The sequence below is a fragment of the Poecilia latipinna genome, unplaced genomic scaffold, assembly GCF_001443285.1.
Source record: "Poecilia latipinna isolate Pla-1442-1.1 unplaced genomic scaffold, P_latipinna-1.0 Scaffold262, whole genome shotgun sequence".
Taxonomy (NCBI): domain Eukaryota; kingdom Metazoa; phylum Chordata; class Actinopteri; order Cyprinodontiformes; family Poeciliidae; genus Poecilia; species Poecilia latipinna.
Genome location: NW_015112878.1, coordinates 113,642 through 140,379, shown reverse-complemented (window position 1 = coordinate 140,379; position 26,738 = coordinate 113,642). Strand labels below are relative to the sequence as shown.

General features: G+C 39.0%; 2 protein-coding genes across 5 annotated transcripts; one reads left to right on the top strand and one right to left on the bottom strand.

Moving 5' to 3' along the window:
- Positions 1-122: 122 nt before the first annotated feature.
- Positions 123-21,331, top strand: usp47 (ubiquitin specific peptidase 47). Of its 3 annotated transcripts, XM_015033256.1 has the most exons (30): positions 123-437; positions 3,264-3,320; positions 4,640-4,834; positions 6,593-6,709; positions 6,848-7,001; positions 7,089-7,185; positions 7,273-7,418; positions 7,550-7,629; positions 9,200-9,349; positions 9,463-9,558; positions 9,653-9,805; positions 10,627-10,785; positions 11,970-12,101; positions 12,347-12,423; positions 12,597-12,652; positions 13,650-13,762; positions 13,868-13,969; positions 14,055-14,262; positions 14,380-14,495; positions 14,950-15,069; positions 15,146-15,932; positions 16,817-16,992; positions 17,090-17,170; positions 17,396-17,511; positions 17,614-17,732; positions 18,363-18,493; positions 18,954-19,001; positions 19,118-19,248; positions 19,820-20,981; positions 21,022-21,331. In XM_015033256.1, the coding sequence occupies exons 1-29, from the start codon at positions 393-395 to the stop codon at positions 19,992-19,994; spliced, it is 4,137 nt and encodes a 1,378-aa protein (XP_014888742.1). In that variant the 5' UTR covers positions 123-392; the 3' UTR covers positions 19,995-20,981; positions 21,022-21,331. The 3 variants fall into 3 exon arrangements, with proteins under 3 accessions (XP_014888742.1, XP_014888743.1, XP_014888744.1); XM_015033257.1 differs by lacking the exon at positions 3,264-3,320 and having other exon boundaries at positions 124-437; XM_015033258.1 differs by lacking the exons at positions 123-437; positions 3,264-3,320; positions 4,640-4,834 and adding an exon at positions 6,389-6,504.
- Positions 21,332-22,221: 890 nt separating this feature from the next.
- Positions 22,222-25,307, bottom strand: dkk3a (dickkopf WNT signaling pathway inhibitor 3a). Of its 2 annotated transcripts, none has more exons than XM_015033260.1 (7): positions 24,940-25,307; positions 24,659-24,724; positions 24,481-24,543; positions 23,803-23,895; positions 22,827-22,971; positions 22,588-22,744; positions 22,222-22,502 (listed from the first exon to the last, which is right to left on the bottom strand). In XM_015033260.1, exons 1-7 carry the CDS (start codon positions 25,105-25,107, stop codon positions 22,415-22,417), a joined length of 780 nt encoding a protein of 259 aa, XP_014888746.1. In that variant the 5' UTR covers positions 25,108-25,307; the 3' UTR covers positions 22,222-22,414. The 2 variants fall into 2 exon arrangements, with proteins under 2 accessions (XP_014888746.1, XP_014888745.1); XM_015033259.1 differs by having other exon boundaries at positions 24,620-24,724; positions 24,940-25,305.
- Positions 25,308-26,738: the final 1,431 nt, after the last annotated feature.

Genomic DNA, 26,738 nt, shown 5'->3' with positions numbered 1-26,738 from the left:
TGCATTATTTACAATAAACTAAAAAAACAAAAAAACAAAAAAAAAAAAAACGCACACACTTGTAGGCATTCACCAACGTCATCTTGTCAGCATACATCACGCACGCCTGTCTGGATGGAATGTGACGCCAAAGCTCCTCCAGTGAAGTCTCGCGGAGTAAAAACACCGGCCATTTTTCTCCATTTATAGCAGGACACTTTGTGCTTGAGTAATGTAACCGAGAGTGTTGCGATCACTTTAATAAGCCTACAACTTTTGGCCAAGTTTTATTTTGGTGCCTAAGCATTCAAACTTACTGCAAACCGAACACAAACCATGTTTGTGTTTTCCGCCGCAAAGTTTTTTCGATGACATCCCTGTCCGGATAGATGATTGTCTAAACTGTCGTACAAATGGAAATGGTGCCTAGCGAGGAGAACCAGTTCGTACCCAAAGAGGTGAGGGTTACTACAGCACTCTGACCTGCTCGTGGAGTCAGCCTCTGGAGCAAATCTGTTACTTTTGCAGACCATGCTCATGAATAATGTGGCAACTTTGACACCACTTTAAGAGTTTGTGATCTTGGGGTGTCGGGTTGTGGCTAACTCTCAGCTAACAGTTAGCTTGACGTGACTTGAACGGCCTATATCATGACACTGCTAGCTGCTGCTAACAGCGGCTAATCTCGCTTCAGCTGAAACCGATTGAATTCGAAAACGTTTGCAAAACTGATATTGTGTTATCTACCTTGAATATTTTGATTTATAAATGTCAGAGACGTTTAACCGTATTACATACTGTAGCTGACATTACGCTATCCGCTCAGACGGAGTTTCAAATTTGTCAACATTAGTCAGCTAACTTGCATAACATTAGCAGGTGGCTAAAGTCGTTAGCTTTTATATCTTACTTATTGCAGCAACCGTCTTTTATGTTTTTAATTAAAAATGCAAGTCGAAATCACTTGAAAGTGGTACTTAAAGAAATGCCGTCATACACGCTCGTAGTGCTCTTTTATTTAAGTTCTCACTTTCATTTAGTCTCAGTTGACATATTTTGTATCCAGTAGAAGTTTTCTTATTTAGACTTTAAACTTTAATGTTTAAGAAATGTAATTCAGAATCCTACACAAAATATATATTAAAAAAAATGGGGGCGAATATATCGCCGTTTTGATGAGAGCGTACTAAATAAAGTGCCTTTTCTTTTTTGATATTCCCAATTAACTCAGTATGGCTGATGCTGCGTTCCGGAAAATATGTTGTTTGCTTTGGTAGCTAGCAATCGGGGTTTCTGCACAGCCTTTAAAAAACTTATAGGTTTTAGTCTTCAAAAGGGTATAAATACCCCTTATCCTAGGCTAGATTTTAAATCACATTGAAGAATGGCATAAATTCATATATTTATTGCCTCTTCCACTAACTTCTTTTCCTGTACATTCAACCTGCCCTGCAAAGCCATCAACTACTTATTTCTTAACTTATTTTAGTATCATAAGTTATTTTTGACTTGCTTAAGTTATTATATGAATAAAAAAATGGTTTTAGTTACAGTAGTAGATCCACATAAGTTCTTTTTAAAAATATAAGTCTTGTAGTTTGTAGATTTAAATAATACGTTCAAATTAAAATAATAAAGCCAGGATCATAAATCCCATATCAGATATATCTGAATAAACATTATACTTGCTGTTTATAGAGTGTAAACAAATACCAGAAAACACATGAAGGGTAAAAAAAAATCTGATTCATTGTTTAAAATAAGGTCTCGATTTTCCTATTTTGTTGAATTAACATTTTATAGCATTCACGCCATAAATCTTTGGACTATTTCATGCTATAATTGTAATGTTATATTAAGACAATGTGTTGTGCTCCATCCTGGTAAATTCATGTGTAAAAAGGATGTTTAATTAATAAATTCAGGAAGTTGTTGTTTATCTGAAATATCTCAGCTTGATTTAAAAAAAATAGTTAGTTGATGATGGAAATTTATGGATTTTGTCACTGAACCAAAATCTGACCTATATCTGCAGACGATAACGCAGCTCAACTTTCACAATTCCTGACAAACAAAACTTTTGTTCCGTCAAATGACCTTCTATTAGTTTTCTTAAATCTATGATGTAGTCAAGTCCAACTGTTTTGTAATGGTTGAGGTTCACTTCCTTTTTCCTATAGAAAAACAATGAGTTTCACTTTTTTCTAACACGTAAGTGGCTTCCAGTCCTCATTAGAGGACTTTGTTTTTCTTAAAGTCATTGTTCAGAACTGTCTTTTTTTTGGATCTCTATTATAGACCTCATGATTCTTACCTCAGAATTGGTAGTTTTAGCAAATTTAAGAAAAGTTCTGTTTTAATGTAAATAAGTAATGTCTATTCTTCTCAGTGAATACTTCTTTTACACAGAGAAGTGTTTTAGACATGGTGGTTTAACGAGTGAGTGGCTACTCGTACTATAAGAGCCAAATAACAGCTTAAACACAATATTCACCGCAGATGCTTCCTTAGTTAAACTTGGCAGGTTTCTTCCAGGCCTTCCATAATACTGAGCTGTTTGGCAAATTGATAATAAAAATTTTGCTGATCATTTTTTGTTTGTTCAACTAGAGCTAGCCTCTTTTACTGTTTAACACAATTAAAATGAACCTAAATATGCATAGATGACTAAGTATTTGAAAAAAAAAAAAGAAGGAACAATTAGGTGATAGCACCCAGATTCTCCTTAACATAGTTGAAAGAACCTGTTACTTAATTATAAATTTGACATTATTTTACCTGGTATTGTTATAAAGCTCATTATATTTAGTCCTGTGGATTTTTGCAATGTTTTTAACATCACAATATGGGTTCATTCATGGAGGTATCGCAGTGAATAATTTCAGTTCTTAGGTCTGTAACACTGCCAGTATTTTGTGCTAGCTGCGGTTTCATGTCTGCACCTTGTGATTATATCCATGGTAAAAATAACTTTTAATCTGATAATACACCCGCGTGTTGTCAGAAGCAGCTTCTTTATAGGACCGGTCAGTCACATTTTCCCAAGATCACAAACTCCACAAAGAGTGAACAGGAAGAACTGGAGTGATTTGAGAACATACCCATAATTACAACCCTTACATAATTTAAGCACTTTATTTATTTGTAAATGTAAGCCTATAAATCTGCAACGTCTAGCCTTGGTTTGTTTTGAGCATAATCAGGAAGGTGTGTTTCCATCTTGTGCTGCTTCTTGTAAATGTATTCAATTGCTTTTAATCCCAACTGTGTCCACATGTCATTAGGGCTTGTTTTGGAGTTGCAGACAGAGTGTTATTGATGAAATAAAGAGGATTTCACAGGTCTGTGATGCAGCATGGTGTCGAGCAGATGCATGCAGCAGTGCATTAAGTATGTCAAATTTAAACAGTTGTTCAAACGAAGGAAAGAATCGGTTTTAGTCAGCACTAATTCATCAATTATTAGAAACAAATTAGCAAGGAAAAGAATAGTGCATCTTAAAATTTGGATTTGAAACACATTTACAGCCAGGTCACCCTTGCAGTTTATTGTTGCTAAGTATTACTACTGTTAGTGGTTCACAAATGTTACTATATATATATCCTGCTGGAAACTTATAAACAAATATTTCAGGATCAGGTTAGTAAGCTTGTCGCGATAAGCAATAAGTCAATTATTTGCATGATAAATTAAAATGAGCCTGATAATTTCCACTTGGACAAGAATCATAAACGAGTTGCTCCCCTTAAATTTCATTGGAAAGCTAGCATTTTGAAAAATGCTGCAAACATTTTACACCCAGTATAAAGCAGTTAGTTTGGACTTTTTTGTTTATCCAAAAGTCCTACCTGACATTTTGCCTGTTTTCTCTCTCTAAGCTGAATGAATGATATATTTTGAAACACAATTTTGGTTACATAATACATTTTAATTATTGTTGTTTCGGTTATTTTCTTACTTTGTTTTAGATATTTAAATGTTTTCCACTTCCAGGATTAAATATTCTTTAGAAATTAGTTTTTTTTTAATTTTAGGAGGATGTATTTGTATTAATATTCTACTATTATTTTTATTATATTTTGTGAAAATGGTCTCAAAATGACAATATTATCATTTATTGCAATAAATTATGACAAAATTTATTGTGACAGGCCTACAGGTTAAAGATTTGACTTGAATTTATGTTGTGTTTGGTTTGGTCCCTTTAGTTTAAATAAATCCACTCAGATAAAAAAAAAAAAAAAAGGTAAATATTCGATTAGCGCTCTATTGTCCATAAAGGAAAATTAAAGTCTTGTCAATTCTTTGCATGTTGGCTGAGAGATTTTGTCTCTTGTCTTTAGACTTTAAATCACCTGAGTTTGCCACGACAAAATATTAAAGCAACGCAAGATGTTTTGTCAGCAGTGCAACTGGTTTCCTCTTGAAACACCTGTTCCACTTGAAAAACAAATTACAGTGTGCGTTTTACAGCAGAATCGAGCATGAGTCAGCGGTTGTGTTATACCCAGAAGTATCGCTTGCTGTCCTGGCAGGAAGTTCTTCTTGCGCTGGAATGTTTCATAACATTTTGGATGCCGTTTTGATGAATTAACCTGTCCTATACAATGCCAGAAAGGCTACAGGGAGTATAAAAACTACAGTTCTGTTTGATTTTCAGATACATAATGCAGCTGAGGAGCCCAGAGTGCTGTGCATAATTCAGGACACGACCAGCGCGAAGACGGTCAACGAGAGGCTGACCCTCAACCTGCCCGCTTCCACCACTCTCTCCAAACTTTACGAGGACGTTGCCCATAAGGCCGGATATGTGAATGGCTCTTTTGACCTTGCCTGGGGGAACGCTCAGAACATGGTGAGACGCATCAGATGATTTTTATAACACCTGGTGCGTGACAGTGTGATACATAAATGTGGGGGAGGAGTTTCAACCAAGCTTTCCTTTGCTAAACTGGTGCTAGAGCTTTCTGAGTATCAGTTGTTTGTGTTTCCACCACCAAAACATCAGCTCTTGCACAAGAATAACTTTTCTCAACACAAGTGCAAACGCTTAGCGAGGCGAAATGAAACAACAGCTTTCATCAAGAATACACAGACGCTGTAATTAGTAAGTCATCTTTAGCTGTGGAAAAGCTGATCTATTGATATGACCCATAATAAATCTTAATCGTCTCAATGTGTGGCTGTTTTTCCAACTTGTCTCTTAAACCTGCCTGTTGTTGATCTTTTAACATTGCCAGGCAGCATCAGTGGAACCTCCTCTAAACACAGTGTTATTTTGCTGTTGGTATGGGTGAGCTGGTCAAGATTGTGAAGAATCCAGAAACAATCCACACACTATGTTAATAATTTAAGGTGGTGATATCATGGAAAACTGACACTACACACCCACTGCAGCATGGCATCACACGTAGGAGCTCCACCCCTCACCCATCCTTTACATAAGAGCTCCACATCTGCCTTAAAGCAGATCATGAAACTCCTGGAAAATTTTAGGATTTAATATAAAAAGTCAGATTACACTGCTTTGTTGTGCACATCAATACAGACCACAAGCAAAGGGATTTTCATACTGAGACTGGAAAATTGAATACATTTTAAAATTTTTATTTTAAGAATTTCATTAATTTTATTAACTTTATTTGTAAGCCCTATGCTTAAATGTTTGTCTGTAACAGGATTTTATTGCAGCTTCCTGCCTGACATCGCTTGTTGCACAATGAGCCACATTTGCGTAGCTCACCGTCAACTTACTTTGAAAAAGTTTTGCAAAGCTTTTTGAGTTATTTATCCTAAAACAAATTAGGAATTGCAGCAAATAAAGCATGTTTTTTTCCCCCTGCCTTATTCACCTGATTGTATCAAAAATAACCAGGGTCATTCATGGTTTATTTTTAACCTTAGGAGATTTGAGTATGCTCAGTATTTTTAAAGTATTTTGGTCTGAATAATAGAGATTCTCGCCTGTTTGTGCCTCCTGATGTGCAATACTTTATTCATGACACATAATCTGGACCATCTGGTCAGTGGCACTAAATTATAACCTCATCAAAACTGCAAATGGATGTTTTCATTTTCTTTCGTGCCATTAAAGTTACAAAATTCAGTTTGCCTTTGTACTGGTCTCTGCTACAAAAATTCATCTTTTAAAAAGTCCCAAGTAAGCTGTGGAAATAACTTACTTAAATACTTAAATTATAAAACAAAACACAGTCAAGGTTCTGCGTCGGTGAAGAGAGTGTTCAGTTGTTTTCTGTACATTATATTACCTTTTCTTAAATGAGCCCAAGCTAATCCTGTTGCTGACCCAGGCCAAAGCCCAAGCGCTGTGCCTGTTGTTATCTCACTGAGTAGGTCAGTGGATTAAGCCACTGCCTCTGCTGCTGCACTTGCTCGCTCATCCTCAGCTCGTCTTCTCGAAGACTGCTCGTTAGTGCTCCTCACATGTTTGCTCCAAACTGCTTCCTTTGCTCACATCAAGACAGGAAGTTTGTAGGAAATGAATTTAAAGGAAGTCTGACCACTGTAAGTGTGCTATTTATTAAGCTTGTAAAAGACCGTTTAGTGTTGGATTTATTAACTTGGGTTTTTTGTTTCACTTCCTTCCCTCAAGGCACCGCTGGAGCACAACAGTGAGATGTCCCTCTCTGATTCTAGCTTTGAGCCCGGCGGTAAGAAGAATTTTCTCCAGCTTACAGATAAAGATGGAGAGCAACCACAGATTGCATCGGTAAGCGGTTAAAATAAAAGATATTCATAGTGTTGCGTCTTTTTAGTGTGATTTATTTATTTAAATTGGAAAGGCTGTGAACTTGCTTCCCAGTTCGAGTTTTATTTTCTTAAATTTCCATGGCATTTGTGCTATTAGGATGAGTCAGGAACAGCAGATAGCAGCGGGCTGGATGACAGTTCCCAGGAGCGGTTTATCGGCCCCCTGCAAAGAGACGGCAGCGCGGGCGGCAGCGGTGACTACAGCAGTCCGTCGTACTCCTACTCATCCATCCTCAGCAAATCTGAGACCGGTAAGTGTTGGCATCTGGCAAAGGTCTAAAATGTTTCGTTCATGACTTGTCGCACGTATCGTCTTTTATCTCTTTGTCCACCCTCAGGTTATGTTGGGTTGGTTAACCAAGCAATGACCTGCTATCTGAACAGTCTCCTCCAAACACTGTTTATGACTCCTGAGTTTAGAAATGCACTCTACAAGTAAGGAACTATGGTTTGATCTGTTTTTTTTTTTATGTAGCTAGCGAGACACAGAGCTTAAAACCTTTCACATCTGTTCAACTTTAGTTGGGAGTTTGAGGAATCCGAGGAGGATCCCGTCACCAGCATCCCCTACCAGCTGCAAAGGCTCTTTGTTCTGCTGCAGACCAGTAAGAAGCGGGCGATTGAGACGACTGATGTAACTCGGAGCTTCGGGTGGGATAGCAGTGAGGGTGAGTTTTTGTGCCCCCGTGTGACTTTAATCACGTGTTGGTTTGCAAGTGAAAGAACATGTGCTTCTCGCGCTCCAGACTTAAATATCCTTTTTTTTTTTTTTTTTTTTTTTAATGGATTTGTTTTTCAGCCTGGCAGCAGCATGACGTCCAGGAACTGTGCAGGGTCATGTTCGATGCCCTGGAGCAGAAGTGGAAGCAGACAGAACAGGTAGGAGAGTGTTTACTCAATTGTTGTTAGCAAAACACGAAGCCAACAGCTCCAGACCTTAGATTCAAAATAAACTATGGAAAAATCGCAACTGGCAAACAATCCCTGGGTTTGGGCTTTTGTTTATAGTCTGGACATGCCGAGTATTGCAGCAGCACATAGGCTGATGTGGGAATAAACAGACATGCCATGAAGTAACTCTTTTATAACAGAAAAAGAGAATAGACAGATTGCAGAACTGAGAAGTAGTTTATAATGCCAATCTATACAGAGATTTTATGATTTACAGCCTTGTTTGTTTCTTGGTGTTGGGGGGGGGGGAATGGTGTAATACTTCTTTACAGCTAATTTATGATTACATCAGCAGATAATCTTGTTGGGAATCAAGACACCACAGTTACACAATGTCAACCAAAAAAGTTAAAATGAAGAACTGTAACACCAGAAAAATATCAGTTATTAATTGTGCATTACATTTTTATCAAATAAGGATGGTTAGATTTGTTGTTTCCAACATTTGTTTTGATTTTAATACTAGGACTAAAACACAATTATTTAGAAATACGTTTGAGGAGCTTATGTGTCTCTCTGCTCTTTATAAATAACACAAGCATAACAAGCTGACATCAGCTCATCAGTTAGTTGGGCTATCTGCTCAAGTAGCCAGGCTGCGTCTGGCTGCCCTTAATAAAAGACATAAATAGGGATTATTTAGTTTTCTCCACAATGACTGCTTCTGTTTTTTTTTTTTTTTGCTACTGGGAGTATTTCCAAACAGGCGAGTTTGTGTTGCATCACCCCATGGTAATAAAGTGCTGGACTGACTGTAGTTCTGGTTGTATTGAGGAACTGCTGGTCAGCTGTCTGAAAGAGAGCTTCAACATTTCTTCCCTCACTCATGAGAGAGAGAAATTCAGGTGTTTCAAAAATATTTCCAGTTGCAAAAAGTTGGGATGTGGAAACTTTACCCTCGGTTGGGTAACGCTCTTTTAAACTTATAGTCGGCGAGCTGCAAGCGGCGTGCTTGTTCAGCAGTTTTCTGCACGCCGATTATCTGAGCAGATAAAATAAATAAATAATTGGCCGATATGAACTTGTTTTACTTTTGTTACTGTATAAATTGTGGAACAGAAAAAGACCTTGAAAGCCATTACTACATTTATTTATTATTTATTTTTTTTATTGAGTTTATCAAAATCAAAGTAGCAAATAAGTGTGTTAAATAATAGCTTCAACTGTAATACTTAGTTTATGACATCTAAGCAGCAGTAGGGGTAACTATTAGTTTTCTGTTTTTAAATTGAAAGCAGCTGGATAATATGCATTATTTGTGTGACATTTGTTAAACTTTTGTGTAAATTCCAAGATTTCATGTAACCTTTTTACGAAAGGTTATCACACCAAGTGTGTACAAACCAAGTGTTTTATGTTCCGAGTTAATTTGGTCAATGTGTTCTTCAAATCCATCAGGCTACTTCTTCACACGTCAGTGTTGTCCTTTTCTTTGCATTATAATGTAGCTCGGAGATTAATATTGTTTGGGAGAAATAATGCCTCTGCATATCCTCAGGCTGATCTGATCAACCAGCTGTACCAGGGAAAGCTGAAGGATTATGTGCGTTGTTTAGAGTGTGGATATGAGAGCTGGAGAATCGACACTTACCTGGACATCCCTCTTGTGATCAGACCCTTTGGAGCCAGTCAGGCCTACGGAAGTGTGGTGGGTTTTTCTTGTCAACACTCCAGATACTTCTGCTACTTAACCTTTCATAACCTTCTAATTTTTCAACTTTAATCTCAATTTAAAACGATGCAATTCTTATGCTGTTGCAGGAAGAAGCTTTGCAGGCATTCATCCAGCCAGAAACCTTGGACGGCCCCAACCAGTACTTCTGTGAGCGCTGCAAAAAGAAATGTGATGCCCGAAAGGTGAGCAAAGTGAAAAGGTGAAGCGGTGATGGGAAGGAATACAGTGTTCTGCAGCTGAGCTCGTCTGATGCTTTTTTTTTTTTTTTTAACCCAGGGTCTGAGGTTTCTGCACTTCCCCTACCTGCTGACGCTGCAGCTGAAAAGGTTTGATTTTGACTACACCACTATGCATCGCATCAAGCTTAACGACCGCATGACTTTCCCAGAGGAGCTCGACATGAGCCCGTTCATCGATGTGGAAGACGAGGTGAGAGCAGCCGTCGCTCTCGACGATTCAGATTAGATTAATGGCCCCTCAGCATCGTGAACATTATGGTGATGAACCAAAATGTGATTACTTCCTCGACGCATGTAATGAGGAACGTGATGTAACAGTAATTCGAAGATATTTTGTGCATCTCTTGGCATGACCCAATTTTTCTACTTTTATTTTTCACGAAATAGATTATCTCCACCGCGAGTCGCACTGAAAAAGTAAATATTCATATCGCTTGTGGCGGGAAGAAATTGGAAAGGAATCCTTTCATTTTAATGTCTTTCCCTTTGTGAGAGGGCTGCTGGTGTTTAGCCTATAGAAACTCTGGAGTCTAAATTGGACCTTCTGAAGTCAGATTTACTCGCTGGTTAATGGTGATGTGGTAAAATATTTGGAGCTACAGGAGGTGGAAACCTCAGACAAGTGCAATAGCAAGTATAGTTTGCACCTCTTCCAGCTTCGCCATGTTCTTTCTGAACCTTGGCTGGTAGAGCTGATTGTGGCCACATGAGAGTGATTGTGATTTATATCCTGTCATAGACGTCTATTAAACCATCCCACAATGATTTGTGCGTGCCAACCTTTGGACCGTGGCTAGCACTCTGCTTTGGTGTTTCCTTTTGAGCCTTGAACTCTTTTTACAGTGCTGCTGTCTTATCTAGCTAAACACATTGTTGTGTGCTTTTGGTTTTGTCTCTCTAAGCCAGAACACCAGCACATAAATACTGGTGAAAAAAAAAACAAAAAAACTCGCCTTTTTTTTTTTTTTTTTTTTAAACCCCCATTTTTTTTTTGAATTGGTCTCTTTTTAGAAATCGCCTCAGACAGAGAGCTGCACTGATAGCGGAGCAGAGAATGAAGGCAGTTGCCACAGTGACCAAATGAGCAATGATTTTTCCACTGATGACTGTGTGGATGAGGGCATCTGCTTGGACAGCACCAGTAGCACAGAAAGGGCATTGAAGCCAAAGGTAACTATCTCTCTTGTCTTTCAATAGATATCTCCTTTATCTGCTTGGCTTGGGAGGTCTGGGAGGATGGGATTGTAGCCAAAGTCATTATTTAGTATTTCAGTATAAAACGATTAATTTAAAAAGATTAATTTAGAGAAAATGCTGCCATCTGGAATCTTGCATCTTTGCGTCTATTTTAGTACAGCTGTTTATCCTGCATTATATTATTAAAGTTGCCCGTTTTCATCCACAAACTAAGAGTGTTACTTCTGTCAAGATATATTGAGGTGTTAGGAAGAGGTAAACATTTTCTGTCGTAACATTCCTAAAATTTAAAGAACTTTTAGTATTACTGTTTGAAATGTAGAGCAGCGTTCCCCTCCCCTACTTATTGCTGCATTCTCCTGCTCAGCAGGCTGGACAAAGGATCCAAAAAAGAGCAAAAAGAGCTCTTAGAAAATGTTTCTCATCGCAAAAAATATGGGCAGTCATTGTGGGAAACTGGGTGGCATGCATCACTTTAAATTAGATAATGCAACGTTAAAGCTAAAGGTGGTGAGCTTCAAAGTGACAAACCATTTAAAATACCAACAAAAACAATAAGATAATGTTATACGAACATTTTTTTTTTACATGAGGTTTTCATAGCGTGAGAATCTCATTTTGACCCACAAACATAAACTTAACCACAGAAGTTAAACTTGTTTTGTTTCGGCTTTGCATGCCACACACACAATATAGTGAAAATGCAAGAATAAACTCTTCATTTGCACATCCAAAGGGATTAAAATGTCATTTGTGCTTTATGTTTGAGTTTCCTGAGTAAAATATTATAAATGGTTGAAATATGCTGATTTATTAGTTCCCTCAAAAACACAAAAGAGCCCATAGATTTCAGAGTTTGATGAAGGGCTTTATGTTGCATACAAGTTAAAAGAATAAGCAAATCAGCGAATAGAGCTTTAGACTTTTTTATTTCGAGTCTTTTCATTCCCAGCAAGCATGTTGAGAGCATCGGGCTTTTGTTGACGTCTTCTTTTATGTCGTCTCCAGTCTCTACTTGCTGTCCCAGTGTATTAACGATTTAAACATTTGAGCTGCTGTCCTCTAGCAGACATGAGCGTAACGCTTCTGTAGTAGTAACGTGGAACTCTACAAATGAATTGTTGCTTTTATTAGAATACTTCTCTGTTCTTCCCCAGAGCTTGCTGACCTTTGAGTTGTTCTCCGTCATGGTCCATTCGGGCAGCGCTGCGGGTGGACACTACTACGCCTACATCAAGTCCTTCAGTGATGGCCAGTGGTACAGTTTCAATGATCAGCATGTTAGCAAGGTCAGGCTCATCGTCTAGGTGCCTTTGTTTTACCCTGTAGCAAACTAATGCATTACTGACTTAGCAGATCTCTGCTCTCTCTTGAGAAAAATGACTGTTTCATATTTATGAATATTTTTTTTTAATTAAATTAAATTCAAAAAGTACTTTATTGATCCCAAAGGGAAATTAAATATTTAAAAATATATTAAATAATGATGTGTATATATATATTTTTTAAATTTTGGTACATTGTTTTTCAATAGATCACCCAGGATGATATCAGGAAGACATATGGGGGGTCCTCAGGGAGCAGAGGCTATTATTCCAGTGCCTTTGCAAGGTCAGTTATCCTCTGTCTACATACCACACCACATATTTAAAGACTTATATTTTAGCTTTGATAAAAAAAAAAAAAATTAACACGAGTAATGTTTTAACTACATCTATTTCCAAGATTTTGTTTTCCGAATTTAGTATAAACGATATCTTCTTCTCCCCTCTCTCCCTCGACAGTTCCACAAACGCTTACATGCTGATTTACAGATTGAAAGACCCCTCAAGGAATTCAAGTAAGAGAACAACACAGCCAGCTTGAGAAAATCCCAACAAAATTTTGACCCGTCACATATTTTGGTCAGGATTTATACATTTTTATACCAGATTAATTCAATCATAGTATCATTTACTTTGTAGCTCTTCCTCCTTTTGACGTTTGAGTTTTAAGAGGTTGTGGTGTGACGTTGTTTTGAACCACCAGTCACCTGTAGTTCATCAGTCCGGCCTCCATCAGTAGCATTCAGTGCAAATGGTCAGTTGGATTGTAGTTCGGATAATTTGGAGTTTGTCTTGTTTCTCAAACTTGAAGCATTTGTTCAGTTTGAGGGACTCGTGGTTTTATCTGCTGAAGGAGGAGAATTTATTAATCAGCAGCAATAATGATGCGGTTTTTTGTGTCATTGTAGGGTCATCCTCTGCATTTGTTTGTTTGTTTTGCTTCCCGTTTCGTCTATGTTGATAATCGCAAACTAAGATCATTTAGGAAGATTTGTGAAGATAATTATCAGTGTTTCTTCTTTTAGTTTTCCATTTTCAACACAAAAATAAGAAGACGATTCTCTTGTTGCTTGGAACAAACTTCCTGCTTTTGCCGTTCAAATCTAATGGTGTATCAGGACGATGGTTGCTGGTGTATTTGCTCTTTGCCTGTCAGTGCTCATAATGTTATGGTCAATTGTTTTTGTAGACCTGGAGAAGCTTTTCTGAATTTCTTTGATATTTCCCAGAAAAAGGGTATTTTAAATGTCAATTGCTTAACCCGAGCAGCACTATGGGGGGAGGTTTCTTCCAGGAAGAGTTTCGCTTTCACTCTGTCTAAAACTAAGCCTCATGCTCATTTGCTTGAATTTAAAATGCTGTAACTTTAAAGAAATGGGCTATTTTATTATACGACATGATTAAATTCTGTGTGTTGTCATTTTCTCTGCCCTCGTTCTTTGCCATTTACATTTTGTCCTGAGGTTGTACGTCGGTAGTAGGTTTAATGTGTAGCGTTGTGTTTGTCTGCAGGGTTTTTATCTGTGGAAGATTTCCCAGAGCACATAAAGAGTTTGGTTCAGAAGGAGAAGGAATCCGAAGAGCAAGAGAAGCGCCAGAGAGAAATCGAACGAAACACTTGCAAGGTATTTTTGTGATTCCGATAAGTACGTTCGACTTCTAAGGATTAATTATAGTAACGCATCATTAGCTACACAAAAAGCTGACGATCTTTTTATCCCGATTTTCAGATCAAGCTCTTCTGTGTGCATCCTGTCAAAATGATGATGGAGAGCAAGTTGGAGGTTCATAAAGATAAAACTCTCAGAGAAGCAACAGAAATGGCCTACAAGGCGGGTTGAGTTGTTGCTCTTCTACATTTGACCATCACTAAGCAGAAATTTTAATATTGTCTTTTATTTTTCTGTGCTTCTTCAGCTGATGGAGCTGGAAGGAGTTGTCCCTCTGGACTGCTGTCGCCTGGTAAAGTATGATGAGTTCCATGAGTATCTGGAGCGGTCGTACGAAGGCGAGGAAGACACCCCCATGGGGCTCCTGCTTGGAGGCGTCAAGTCCTCGTACATGTTCGATTTGCTCCTCGAGACTCGCCGGCCTGATCAGGTCTTCCAGCCGTATAAACCTGGAGGTTAGTCCATCTGCTGACGTTTAAATGTTTGGAAGTGAATGCGGGGCTGCAGGGACGGTTAAAGGCTCAGTCTCTTTATTCGAATTTTGTCTTTTTGTTTTACTTATTTGACGACAGAGGTGATGGTGAAGGTCCACGTTGTTGATCTGAAGACCGAGACCATCGCCCTTCCGATCAGCGTGCGAGCGTACCTGAACCAGTCCATCACTGAATTCAAACAGCTTATAGCACAGGTTTCTTCATCTTTTCCATTTTTTAAATTATTTTGTTTTTTTTCTTGTGTACGTGTGCATCTCGATTAATTATATGACCACTTAAAATTTGGTTGTTCTCAATATTTCAGTTGAAAATGGGAAATTCAAAAACATTCATTACACATCAAATTAAGTACTTTGTGTTTATTTCTGTACATTTTGATGAATATGGCTTGCAGCTAAAGAGAACTCAAAAATTATGAAAATGGCATCAGATCAATGAAAAAAAAAAAAAAAAACCCTGAATTTTTAAGATATCAGTGTCAACCAACTAGAGAACAAGTCCATGATCTGAGTTTTACTTTTTCATTGACTGAAAGAAATTTTTGCTAACTTAATTATTGAGATCCAACTCTATATTAAGTGTATATTGGCTGGGAGACAGTGGAATGAGAGGTGAATACCTTGTGTGTGTGTGTGTGTGTGTTGTTAGGCTACAGGTCTGTCTGCAGAAACGATGCGCGTGGTCTTGGAGCGGTGCTACAACGACCTCAGGCTGCTCTACGTCCCAAACAAGACGCTAAAAGCCGAGGGTTTCTTCAGGAGTAACAAGGTCTTCTTTTCTCCTCTAATGTTCGCATTGTAAATGTTTGAAACTCGGAACACTTAGTCAAATTCTCTTTCACCAGGTTTTTGTGGAGAGCTCAGAGTTGACTGATCATCAGGTTCCTTTCACCGACTCGCTCTTGTGGAAACTGTTGGATCGCCACGGGAACACGATCCGCCTGTTTGTCTTGCTGCCTGAGCAATCTCCTGGCACCCTGGCCAGCAGAACTCTTTGTCAAAAAGCAGGAGAAGACTCTGACGGTCCCTTCGAAGGATCGAAGGGCAACAGGAAATCTGTGGAAGCGATACTGGAGGAGAGCACGGAGAAGTTGAAGAACCTGTCTCTTCAGCAGCAGCAGCAGCAGCAGGGCTCCAGCGCCAGCGACAGCCAGAAAAGCTCCGACACCAGCGACTTCGAGCACATCGAGTCGCCGACGCAGGAGGCGGACTCGAACTCATCGCTGTGCGTGGCGGCAGACAGCAGGGAGCTGGAGAACCGGATATCCGGCTCCTCCGACACGGAGAACCAGTTTGTTTGCGAGGAGCGTTCAGACTCTGAGGTGAACAACGACCGTAGCACGAGCTCAGTGGACAGCGACATCCTGAGCTCCAGCCACAGCAGCGACACACTGTGCAACGCGGACAGCGGCCCCATCCAGCTGGCCAACGGCCTGGATTCACACAGCATCACCAGCAGCCGACGCTCCAAAGCCCACGAGGGCAAGAAGGAGACCTGGGACACTGCTGAGGAAGACTCTGGGACCGACAGCGAGTATGACGACAACGGGAAGAGCAAGGCAGAAGCTCAGTACCTGTACTTCAGAGCAGAGCCTTACTCTCAGGATGATGCTTCGTGGGATACACACAAATGTAACGGCTTTTACCCTTCGTTTTTTAACTCTCTATTTGCATTTTAATAAAATTAAAATTGACTTTAATAGAGGAACGTTCTCTTAGTAAGGCTTGACAATGTGGCTTAAAAATATATTTTTCTTTCTTTTGTTAGAAAGAAGATTTCACAATTTTAATCTTTTTTTTTTGTCTAAAAAAGAAATTACAAATGACAAAATATTTTCAGAAAGAAAAATATTTCTTATTTCAGCCCTATAACCCTATAACTCACTTCTGTGAGTTATAGGGCTGATTATTAAAATTTTAACATTTTGAGAATACAGTCATAATATTAGTCGACTACAGATGCAATTTTTAATAAAAAAGTGTCTTAAAGTTTTAGGAAAAGATTCGTTTTAATGAGAAAGCAGCTTTAATAGTTACCAAGGTGTGGCGTGACCAGCTCAGTTCGTGTGGTTCTTTCTACAGTCCAATACCAAACTATAACTTCCCAAGATTCTCAACGTTCCTCATTTTAATTTTTGTTTTTCGTGTTGAAATTATCTTAAAATTATTACTGCATTCTCCTAATACTGCAATTTTACTCAGCCAATATTAACCCTTCATTCTCATATTATTTCAACTTTGTCATATGACTTTATTGTTGTAATATTATGACTATTCTCGAAAAGTAAAATAAATACAAGCATTAAAATGTGCTAACATCTCTTCTGACTGTGATTTAAAAATAGATCTTAATTTTTCCAATCTTCAAAAACCAAAAATTTGATGAATTGCTAAAATCGTTTTTTCGCCCGACCCTAACTCTTAGTGATTTTTCTTTTTTTTTTTTTTTTGTTCTTCAAGTTAACAATGGAAGAGATTATTTTTAGTCTGAAATGTTCTCCCACGTTTCCTCTCAGGTTTAGTGCTTCACGTGGACAAGAGAATAACGTTGGCTGCCTTCAAGCAGAACCTGGAGCCCTACGTCGGAGTCCCGTCGTCCCAGTTCAAGGTGTTTCGAGTTTACGCCAACAACCAGGAGTTTGAGAGCGTACGGCTCAACGAAACGCTCTCGTCGTTTTCCGACGACAACAAGGTCAGGACCAGCCGCCCCGGGGTATTTCTGACTGAGGGAGCAGTTTGTGTAAAAAGGCCTTTTGGGTTCTAATTGAAGTTTCTCTTTGACTGCTCAGATAACCATTCGACTGGGAAGAGCATTGAAAAAGGGTGAATACAGAGTCAAAGTGTTCCAGCTGCTCGTGAATGAACCAGAGGTAAGATATGATTAAATGTCATCATGATTGGTTGGCGTAGCTCCTGATGTGGTTTATTAACAGCTTGATCAGCATTTCCTCACCTCCTTTTCAACTATTCGTTACGCTAAGCCTTTAAAGTTGTCAGCCTCCATTTTAACTGCTGCCCTTGTGCGACAGCAGTGTCTCGTGTCAGTTCACTTTGTCTTTTATTCAGGTGCTCAGTAATATATTTTTTTTCTGCAGCCTTGTAAGTTTTTAGTGGAAACGGTGTTTGCTAAGGGCATGACTGTAAGACAGTCCAAAGAGGAGCTGCTTCCTCAGTTAAAAGAGCAGTGCAAGCTCGACCTCGGCATCGACAGGTAACATCAGTCTGGCGATGAGTTTGGCATATTTAAAGTTTTTCTTAAAAAAAAAAAAAAAGATTGTACGAAACAGTTCATACATTTATTTGTGTGTGGCAGGGTTCGTCTCAGGAAAAAGACGTGGAAGAATCCAGGAACGGTGTTTCTGGATTACCACGTTTACGAGGAAGACATCAGCATTTCCTCAAACTGGGAGGTTTTCCTGGAAGTCTTGGATGGTAAAAAAAAAAAAAATGCTCGGCAGATTTTCTAAAACAAGTTGAAATGCATTTTATAACTTGTGTTAAAGGAAAGGCAGCCACTGTGTTTTATGAGATCTTGATGACTTTCCATGAATAGAAAGTCACTGCACTCTTAATGTAAAATAACGAAAAGACATCAAACTAAAACCCCTAACAGATCGGTGTTCACCATTTTATGTAATAAAAATGTAAAATCCATGTTTAGAAATAAATACCTAGTCAGCTTCAGATTGACGTGGGCTAGCATTAGTCTGTTGGTGTGACAGATATCACAGTATGGTAAAAATGAAAATGTATATGATTTTAATCTGAGCAATTTTTTGTTTCTACTTCTCCTATAATGCTCTACTGATTAATTGCAGTAGTGCTGCTCAAAGCTTTCCAGCTGCAATTTTAAAATCGCCTCACTTTAACAAGAGTACTATGTGGTCCTCCTGTTGTTTCCACGCCATGTTTCCCACTTTAAATTTCTGCTACCAATGTGTCTATTTTGTCAATATTGCAAAGCATCAACTTTTTAAAGCCTTAGTATAACTTGACTCCGATAGCCGGCCCACTGCTGGTACAGAGTTATGTGCGTTTGAGTCGTCGTTTGCTCATTCTCAGACTCGGAGAAGATGAAGTCCATGTCGCAGCTGGCCATTCTGACCCGGAAGTGGAACCCAGCTACGATGAAGCTGGGACCTTTCCAGGAAGCGATTCTGGAGAGCAGCAGCGTGGAAGAACTAAAGGAAAAGGTATTTCTGTCACCCGGTTACTTTTACACTTTGCTCAAAAGACTCGATCATCCCTGCTATGACCAAAAGGCTTTTAATCGTTTATCTTTTTTTTTTTTTTTTTTCTTGTACAAGATGTCAGCAGTCAGTTTCTGACAATAATTTAAGGCTGCTAAGTCAATTAAGTCAATTGAAAAAGAAAAATCAATATTTTCATTGGACATGATTTCTTTGTGCAGTTGTCGCCATCTGCTGGCTGATGGTAGTAGCCTCATCCTCACTTTCATGTTATAATTTTTGTACAATGTTCATATAATTGTTTTTATTTTTAATTTTTCTCCCTGTACATGTTAAGTGATAGATAAAAATGCTCGATTCTTTCTGCTGAATCGCTTTCTGTCAATTGTAGTGACTTGATACAGTTTTGTCTTAATTGATGATATCGTAAACATCTTCTTCTTCTTCTTCTTCACTTTTGCAGCTCAGTGAAATGAGTGGTATTCCCATGGAGAACTTGGAATTTGCAAAGGTATGAGCATTTCGATATTTCAGACCTTGATTCTTCATGTCGTGTGTTTTTTTTTTTTTTTTTTTTGTTTTTGTTTTTTTTGTTTTATTCACGAGCCGCATGTCTCCGCTGTGCAGGGCAGGGGAACGTTTCCATGTGATATATCCGTGTTGGAAATCCATCAGGATTTGGACTGGAACCCAAAAGTTTCGACTCTCAATGTGTGGCCTCTGTACATCTGTGACGATGGAGCCGTGGTCTTCTACAGGTACGTTTTTCAATAACATGGAAGCATGTTTACGCAGTCTCTGATGTCGACCGATTTATACCTTTTAATTCAATTCCTATCAAAAAAGACAGTGAACAGCTGACCACAAACTACAAACGTTTGAGAGTGATGTGTAAATAAATAATAAGACGCTAAAGAGGTGCGTTTTAACTCAAAATTTAAAGTTCGTCACTGGTTAAGCGTAAACTCTTAAAGGCTGACATCCAGAATGAGATATTTGGGTCTCAAAATTAGATTGTTTCCTCAGGTTAACACATTGAATCGGGACAGACTAGTAAACATTATAGTCTTTTGTTTATGTCTAAATATGGAATGTTTTGTAGTAAGTATAATTAAGAGATTAATACTTGGCTAGATATTCTGATGTAGAGTTCTGCCACCTATTAAGCGATTTGGGTTGATAGGGTTACTTGCTTGAAGACTCAAACTAAATGTAATACACGTTTGAAACTGGCTTTTTATGTATCGTTTCATTAAACGTATTTACAAAATTAAGATTATGGCTTTTCACGGTGGACTTAAATCACGTGCGCCGTCTCTGTCGGTGCAGGGACAGCAGAGACGAACCTCTGGAGCTGTCGGAGGACGAGCGCAACGAGCTGATGAAGAAGGAAAGCAGCCGCCTGCTGAAGACGGGACACCGCGTCAGCTACTCGCCGCGCAAAGAGAAGGCCCTCAAGATCTACCTGGACGGCGGCCCCGTGAGGGACCCGGGGCAGGACTGAGGCCCGCACAAACCACTCTGGGCCGTTTAGACCGCCCGGCCGCTGCGGGCGTAACCGCCAGGCGTCTGGACTTTGACACGACAGTGACTTGAAACGAAAGCGGCGTTGTGAGGAGCGTTTTCCTCACAGCCCGAGCTCGGAGCCCCACTGCTGTCCAGAGCCCTTGATGTGTACTATAGTGTAATGTACTGTAAAGTCTAAAGGGAAGTTCAAAAGCTAATTTTAGAGAGAAGAATCGAGCACTGTATCGACAAATCACATGAAACGGATGTGGAGAGGCTAGGGCGGTGAAGCCAGCTGGGAAGTCATCCATCCCGTCTTTGCGAGTCTTCTGAAATCAAACTCTGTCATTCTGTGTTCATCTCTCTGTTCCGGACGACGGTGATTCTTGCTCATACGCGTCTCGTAATGTTCTCATGCCGTTTGACCACTGCTCGTCCTCAGTTACTCACCGTCTTCTGAATGCTTTTGACAGCCGAGACCTCCTGACCTTTTCCCACCTCCTCCACATCTCCTCTGGTGGAACCTTGCTTTCTCTGTAACTTTGAAGAAAAAAAAAAAAATTGGTTCACAGAATTTGATGAGTCTAGAAGCAAAACGTCGTGCTCCTGTAACACCCTCATTATGTGTTGTTATGGGCTGCTTTGCATCTAACGCAGCATTTTCACTTCATGTAGTGATTTCATAGGATGTTGGTCCTTTCTGTCATAAAATACAATGAAGCAAAAACCAAGTAGTTTTTTGTTAAGAATTTTCTTCTGTTTGTAAGTTATTAATTTGCTTCAGACCTAATCGCTGCTGTTGGGTCTTTAGCGAGTCTCACATCTGCTGTGTGTTCATTATATTTGTAGAGAATCTATTTGTTGTCTTTTTTTCTTTTTTTGCTTTGTTTTTGCACTTTGTGGGCTGGACGTCCACAGCATGGATCATCCTGTCGTGTGAGTGGGGGTGGTTGTCCTGTCTGGTGGGGGTTCTCTCTGGGTTTTTGTCATGGAGTGGGGAGGGGGGGACATGAGGTTTGTTTGAGGTTTTTTTGGCGCTTCGACTGGCTGCTGCTGCTGCTTGATAGACTTGACACCAGAGGGCGCACACAGCCTGCTGGACTCCTCCTCCTCTTCCCCGGGTTAAGGCTCTGTGAACTTAAACTCAGCAGCCCTGGTTTCCCTGAGGTTGTCACCAGCTCTTCACTGTAGAAACGCCAACGTCGGAGGATTTCCCTTTTTTTTCTCTGTTGTTTATTTCTTTGGAATTTGAGATCATGTGTGAAAATAGTTAAAGATGATTTTAGAAATAAATTAAAAATGCTTTTTTTGATTAAAAAGAAAAAGACTTCTTGACGGTGATCATCAAAAATAGCTTACTCACAAAAGGGGCTTTGGATTTATTTATATATATATATATATTTTTTTTTTTATTCTACAGCCAGAGCAACAAGTTTGACTAAGAGCAGAGCAAAACTCTAATTGGATCACAAACTGCTGCATTCACAAACAATAGATGCTGATAACGATGCTTCTAAAGTGTATATGAGATTATTTTTTTTTATTTCAAAGCAACAATGCATGAACCCCATAAAGAAGCGGAGTCATAATGTCGTCCAGTTGATCTGTGGGAGAAAATAAAAGAATTGCTTTTAAATGCGTAACTTTAGATATGATGGACCAGGATTTAGAAAAGAAGCTTTATTAACAACTAAAACTTTATATGGTCAAACATAAAAGCAGCTACAAAGCCATCGGTGCATGTTTCTTTAAGAACCATGTAGATTTTGTCTGGATACCTAGCAAGACTATCTTTTAACACAAACTCAGAATTATCCATGTTATTTTCATTCAACAAATGTATGAAAATAAATGATACAAGCATCTCTTGAAACATATTCAAGCAGTTTAAAATGAGTGTCGGTTAAAAAAAGATTGAATCTGTTTAGAAATTATCCATATCCATCTTTCAGGCGTCAGCAAAGCCTGAAAAATCTTTAATGATCATCAAACTGTTCCTATAATTCTTGCAAAAAAAAAAAAAAAGAACAAAAATCATATGATTAATAAAAAGAACCAAATAAGATGAACACCTTCCAATAATAAAAAATGTAGTATATGTAAAGCATTAGGGCCATTTAGCTAAGGAGTGAGGGAAACAACACAACCTCATTGTATCATCATTTCAGAGAACCCAGCTGTGACTAAATGTTGAATCCTGACAGAAGCCTAAGCAACATTCAGCATAAAAGCTTTATGTCATTTAATACTCAAAGAAACAAAAACATAAATACAATCAGTGATTGAAACTCTTATTAGCGTCCATTATATTAGCTTTTGGAGCTTTACAACTTTGGATTAAGCTGGCAAAAAGACAGTGGGAAGACGTTTCATGCTGCTTTAAGAGAGAGAGAGAGTGTACAGTCAGTCAAGCTTTGTCTAGAGAATGTAGTCAATTTCTGAGTACAGAGAGTCTGTCAGGTCCTCTTCGCTCGAGTCCTCTGCTTTCAGGCACATGGATCCACGCCTGTCAAACAGTAAGGAAGGAGAAACTCGGAATGAATGTCGGTGTAATACGTGTACCATCACAGAGAAAAAGGCGCTGCACTCACCCGAGGTGCTGGCACTGAAGCTCTCCCGCACACGGACAGTGTTTCCTGGGTTTGTTATCCTGCATGTCCCAGGACAGCAGCTCCATCAGGTTGTTGGAGATATCAAAACAGCGTTCACGTTCAATCGGTTTGACCGAACAAACGGGGAAAAGCAAGGCTGCAAAACAGGAAATGTTTTTTTGGTTTTTTTTGTCAACTGAGATCATGCACAGTAACTTATTTTGCACGATGTGTTGTACCTTTATGAATTGCACAGCAGAGATCTGGCTGACAATCGTTCTGGACTTGACAAGTGCTGCCAGCTTCTCCTTTGGTAGCATTTTTGCTGCACTGACCCCACACGCACATCTGGTCGCCGCAGCACTCGTCATCTTTAGTGCAAGACTGAGAGAGAGAACATTTGCTTTTCTTGAGATTTTTGACGCATATATTAAAGATTAAATGATAAATAATGAACTCCGCTGTCCTAAAATAGTCACAGAAAAGCGATACAAGGACATGTGCATAAAGTTTTACCAGAGCTGAACCCTCACGGCAGCATTATTTTCAATGACTCTTGAACCGTGACGACTGCTGGCTTTGTTTAATTAATAATGAATGAAATCTGCAGTACAGTTTGAAAGTGAAGGGAGTTTTTTTAGTCCCACGCTCTTATAACGGCTCATATAGAACAGGCTCATCAATATCCTGGTTATAGCTACACGAAGCTGCACAGTGCAGCAACCTGAAGAGGATACAGATCATGTCCCCCGTGTGTTTATAATCCTTTCACGCTGCACCTGTGGTTGGCCGACTGCCAGCCTGCTTTCTTCCCATTTGCCTTTTATTCTGCTGCACCTAAAATGACGAGACCAGATCTCCAAGTTGGGACCAAAATGCTCAGATGAAAGTAATTGAAACGTTTCTGCCAAGCAGATAAAAGTGATGAGCTCTTGTTCAACCTTGACTCGGCCTGTCCTTTCATGTGAAGCTAACAAGACAGACTGCTCACAAAACGACACACTCCAATTACACTTGTGGACTTAGCTGCATTGCAGTGTGTGAGAAACTCCCAGCATCCTGAAAGATTGTGATGAAAACGATAACCCCACTGAGTTAGAATTAGATCATTACTAAATATTTCCAGTCTTAATATGATAAGGGCAAGATGAAGGATGATGGCAAAAAATGTTATAGAAGTCGGACCAAAAACAAAGGCAACATTCCACCACTTACCACATCAGTGTCTTTACATGGCTTACACTTGGACCTATGAGTGTCAGAGAGGCAATACTTTCCTTTTCCACAATCGTCGTTAGTCACACATCCCTGCAGAGAAAAAATGAACAAGAGATGAATGTTTGACCTTTTGCAGCTCCAGGATATTTGTCATTGTATTCAAGAGGCTGAAGATTTGAGATGTTAATCTGCAAACCTTACTCTTGCACTGATTACGTTTTCCAAACCATGACTCAGCTCCAAGAAAAAAAATAAAATAAAATAAAAAAAAATAAAAATAGCAAAAATATTCTTGCAAGCATGTCCACACCTCATAAAATGTATCGGCCAAGTTTGAGTATAAAATCTGAATATAAAATTTACGTGTTTTATTCTGCTGGGAAGTTGATCAAATTAGTTCAGAATCACAACAAAACTTTCAGATCACAGCAGGATTTTTTTCCCCTCACTATAACAATGACTCCATAAAACAGTTCATGTTTTAATCCAAAGGACTGACATGCTTGTATGGCTAAAAAATAAACAAATAAAGAAGAAATGTTTTGTACTCAATTGGTTTATGGCACTGCAGACAAAAATGATGAGTCAGAGTGTGCCAAACGTCATGCAACATTTATACTGCTGGGAAATCCAACAACAGCTTTTGAATCTGCAGAATGAATGAGAAAGGCTCACATGGTCGATACTGTTATCCAGGTCACTGACTGGGAAAGCTGTGGCAGGGATGTTGTTTGTCCCCTGGGCAAAGTTGACAAGTTTTATTTAGAAGGTAAACAGTGTCTGAGTTTTGTTTACCGTTTCGAAGCTGATCTGCCTGTTCTGCTGAGGAGTGCACAGATTCCTCCTTACCCACCTTATCAGTCTCGTTGGGATGACTCTGAGGAAGGTCACTGTGATGAGGGCTGACACTGCTGTTTGTCTAGACGGAGAAAGATACAGAAAGTCTTTTGAAAAAACAAAACGTTATAGCAATTTCACAAGCTATAGATGACTCAAGTTTGTTTTCTAATTCTTATATTTTCATTTCCAACCGTTTTACCAACTAAGTGACAGCACACTTAAAGCAGCACAAAAAATAAGGCCGTGTCATGCAGACAGTAAGATGCTGACTGAGAGATGCAACCAGCTACCTACCTGGGGAAACGCATCCTCAGGCTTTTGCAGCGGATCCTCCTGCACAAGTATGCGGTCCAGCTCCGACGGACCCTCCACGATGTGATTGATTCCTGACTCTACAATCTCAGGCAGGATGCCATTGCAGACTGCTGGCAGCGCCAAAAGAGTAAGGATGTATCGCATCATGCTTCCTCTGGTCCTCCTCCTCCTGCTGCTGCTGCTGCTGCTGCACACCGAGGAAAAAGAGGAGGAGGAAGAGGAGGAGGAGGGTGTGGCTGGTGCTCCGAGACACAAACAGCCTCGTCACAGCTGTTTTCCTTCAGAGCAGAGAAATCGCATCACAAGTAAAAAGCCATTATTATTACAGTTTGTGTCTTGAAGTAGCTCATTAAAGCCAGGATCTCACCACTACACACCCAGTAGCATACACTGTATAGAACAGTGTATGCTACTAGTTTATTTTATTTTTTTAGTTTAAAAAAGAAAAAAAAAAAAAATATATATATATATATATACATATATATATATATATATATATATATATATATATATATATATATATAGAGAGAGAGAGAGAGAGAGAGACATTTGCTAAATGAATATATGTTTAGGGAGCCTGTCTTTGTCTTTCTGATTAGTGTTTTGTAATCTGCAGAAATTTTGTCTATTATAATTCAGTTATTATAATTCTGCCTATAGGCTTAAATTTGCATATTAGCCTATAGGCTTATATACAAATTTAAGTATTTTTAAGGCCAAAGAAATCACTGACCATAATAGCAGATCTCAAACTCAGTCAATAATGTAATATTTATTTATTAAAAAAATAAATAAATAAATCACTTTTCTTTTTGTTTCTGTACTACCACATGGAAATTTCCTGCTTTTAGAAACAGGGGGGCAAAAAAGAAATAAAAAAACAACAACACACATCTTCACATTTACTAATAAACTGGAAGTGATTGGCTTCAGTGACAGTCAGTGTTTTTGAAAACATGTCAGACACCCGCACATTACCGGTATTGTCTGAGTTTTTTATTTGTATTTTTTTTATATTGAGAGAAGCGCTCCTCCTAAAACCTCGTGAATATTAAAATAAATAAATAAAAAAGTTTCCATTTGCGGAAAAAAATATTCTTGTGCTGAATTATTGTGCTTCTGGCTCTGCTTCTGGGTCAAAGATGTAAGGTTGTACCACTGTTCATCTGCTTGTAGCCATTTTCACGTGTCTGAGGTACTAATGTAGTTAGAAAGGCTCGGCCAGTTCATTTGCATAATGGTGACGTAGCCCTAAAACACTGCATCCCTTAATGAGCTCAAAACAGGCAGAACTAATGCGGGTGTAATCTGAATATCTGAGAATGATTCTGTGCATTAAATGTAAATAACATATTTTCTGTAGCCTACTGACCTTTCCTATAGCTTGTTCAACGTTTGTATAAAAAAGATAAAAATTGTGAAATAAAATTGCCACAAGATGGCAGTACATTTACTCTCACCGTGGATATGTCCGGGCTAAGGATTTCACGCTTCTTTACAGAGTTTATTCAGGGGGGTTTTGTCAATGTGCAGCCAGATTACAGTTTGTGCTGACACACGGTGAAACGTGGGCCGCAGTGTTTTTGTCAGGACGGGGTCAGGGACGTGTGGCGCCTGGCAGTCTCAGGGGGAAAGAATAAACTTTGCAATAGAGTGAAGTTCTGTCTTACGGTTTTGTTTGGTAGTCTAAAGATGTAATTTTACACGCGTACAGACCATCCCATCAAAATGACTAAAAGATCGTTTTGAGTAGATAGTAAAAAGCACCCAAAAAAAAA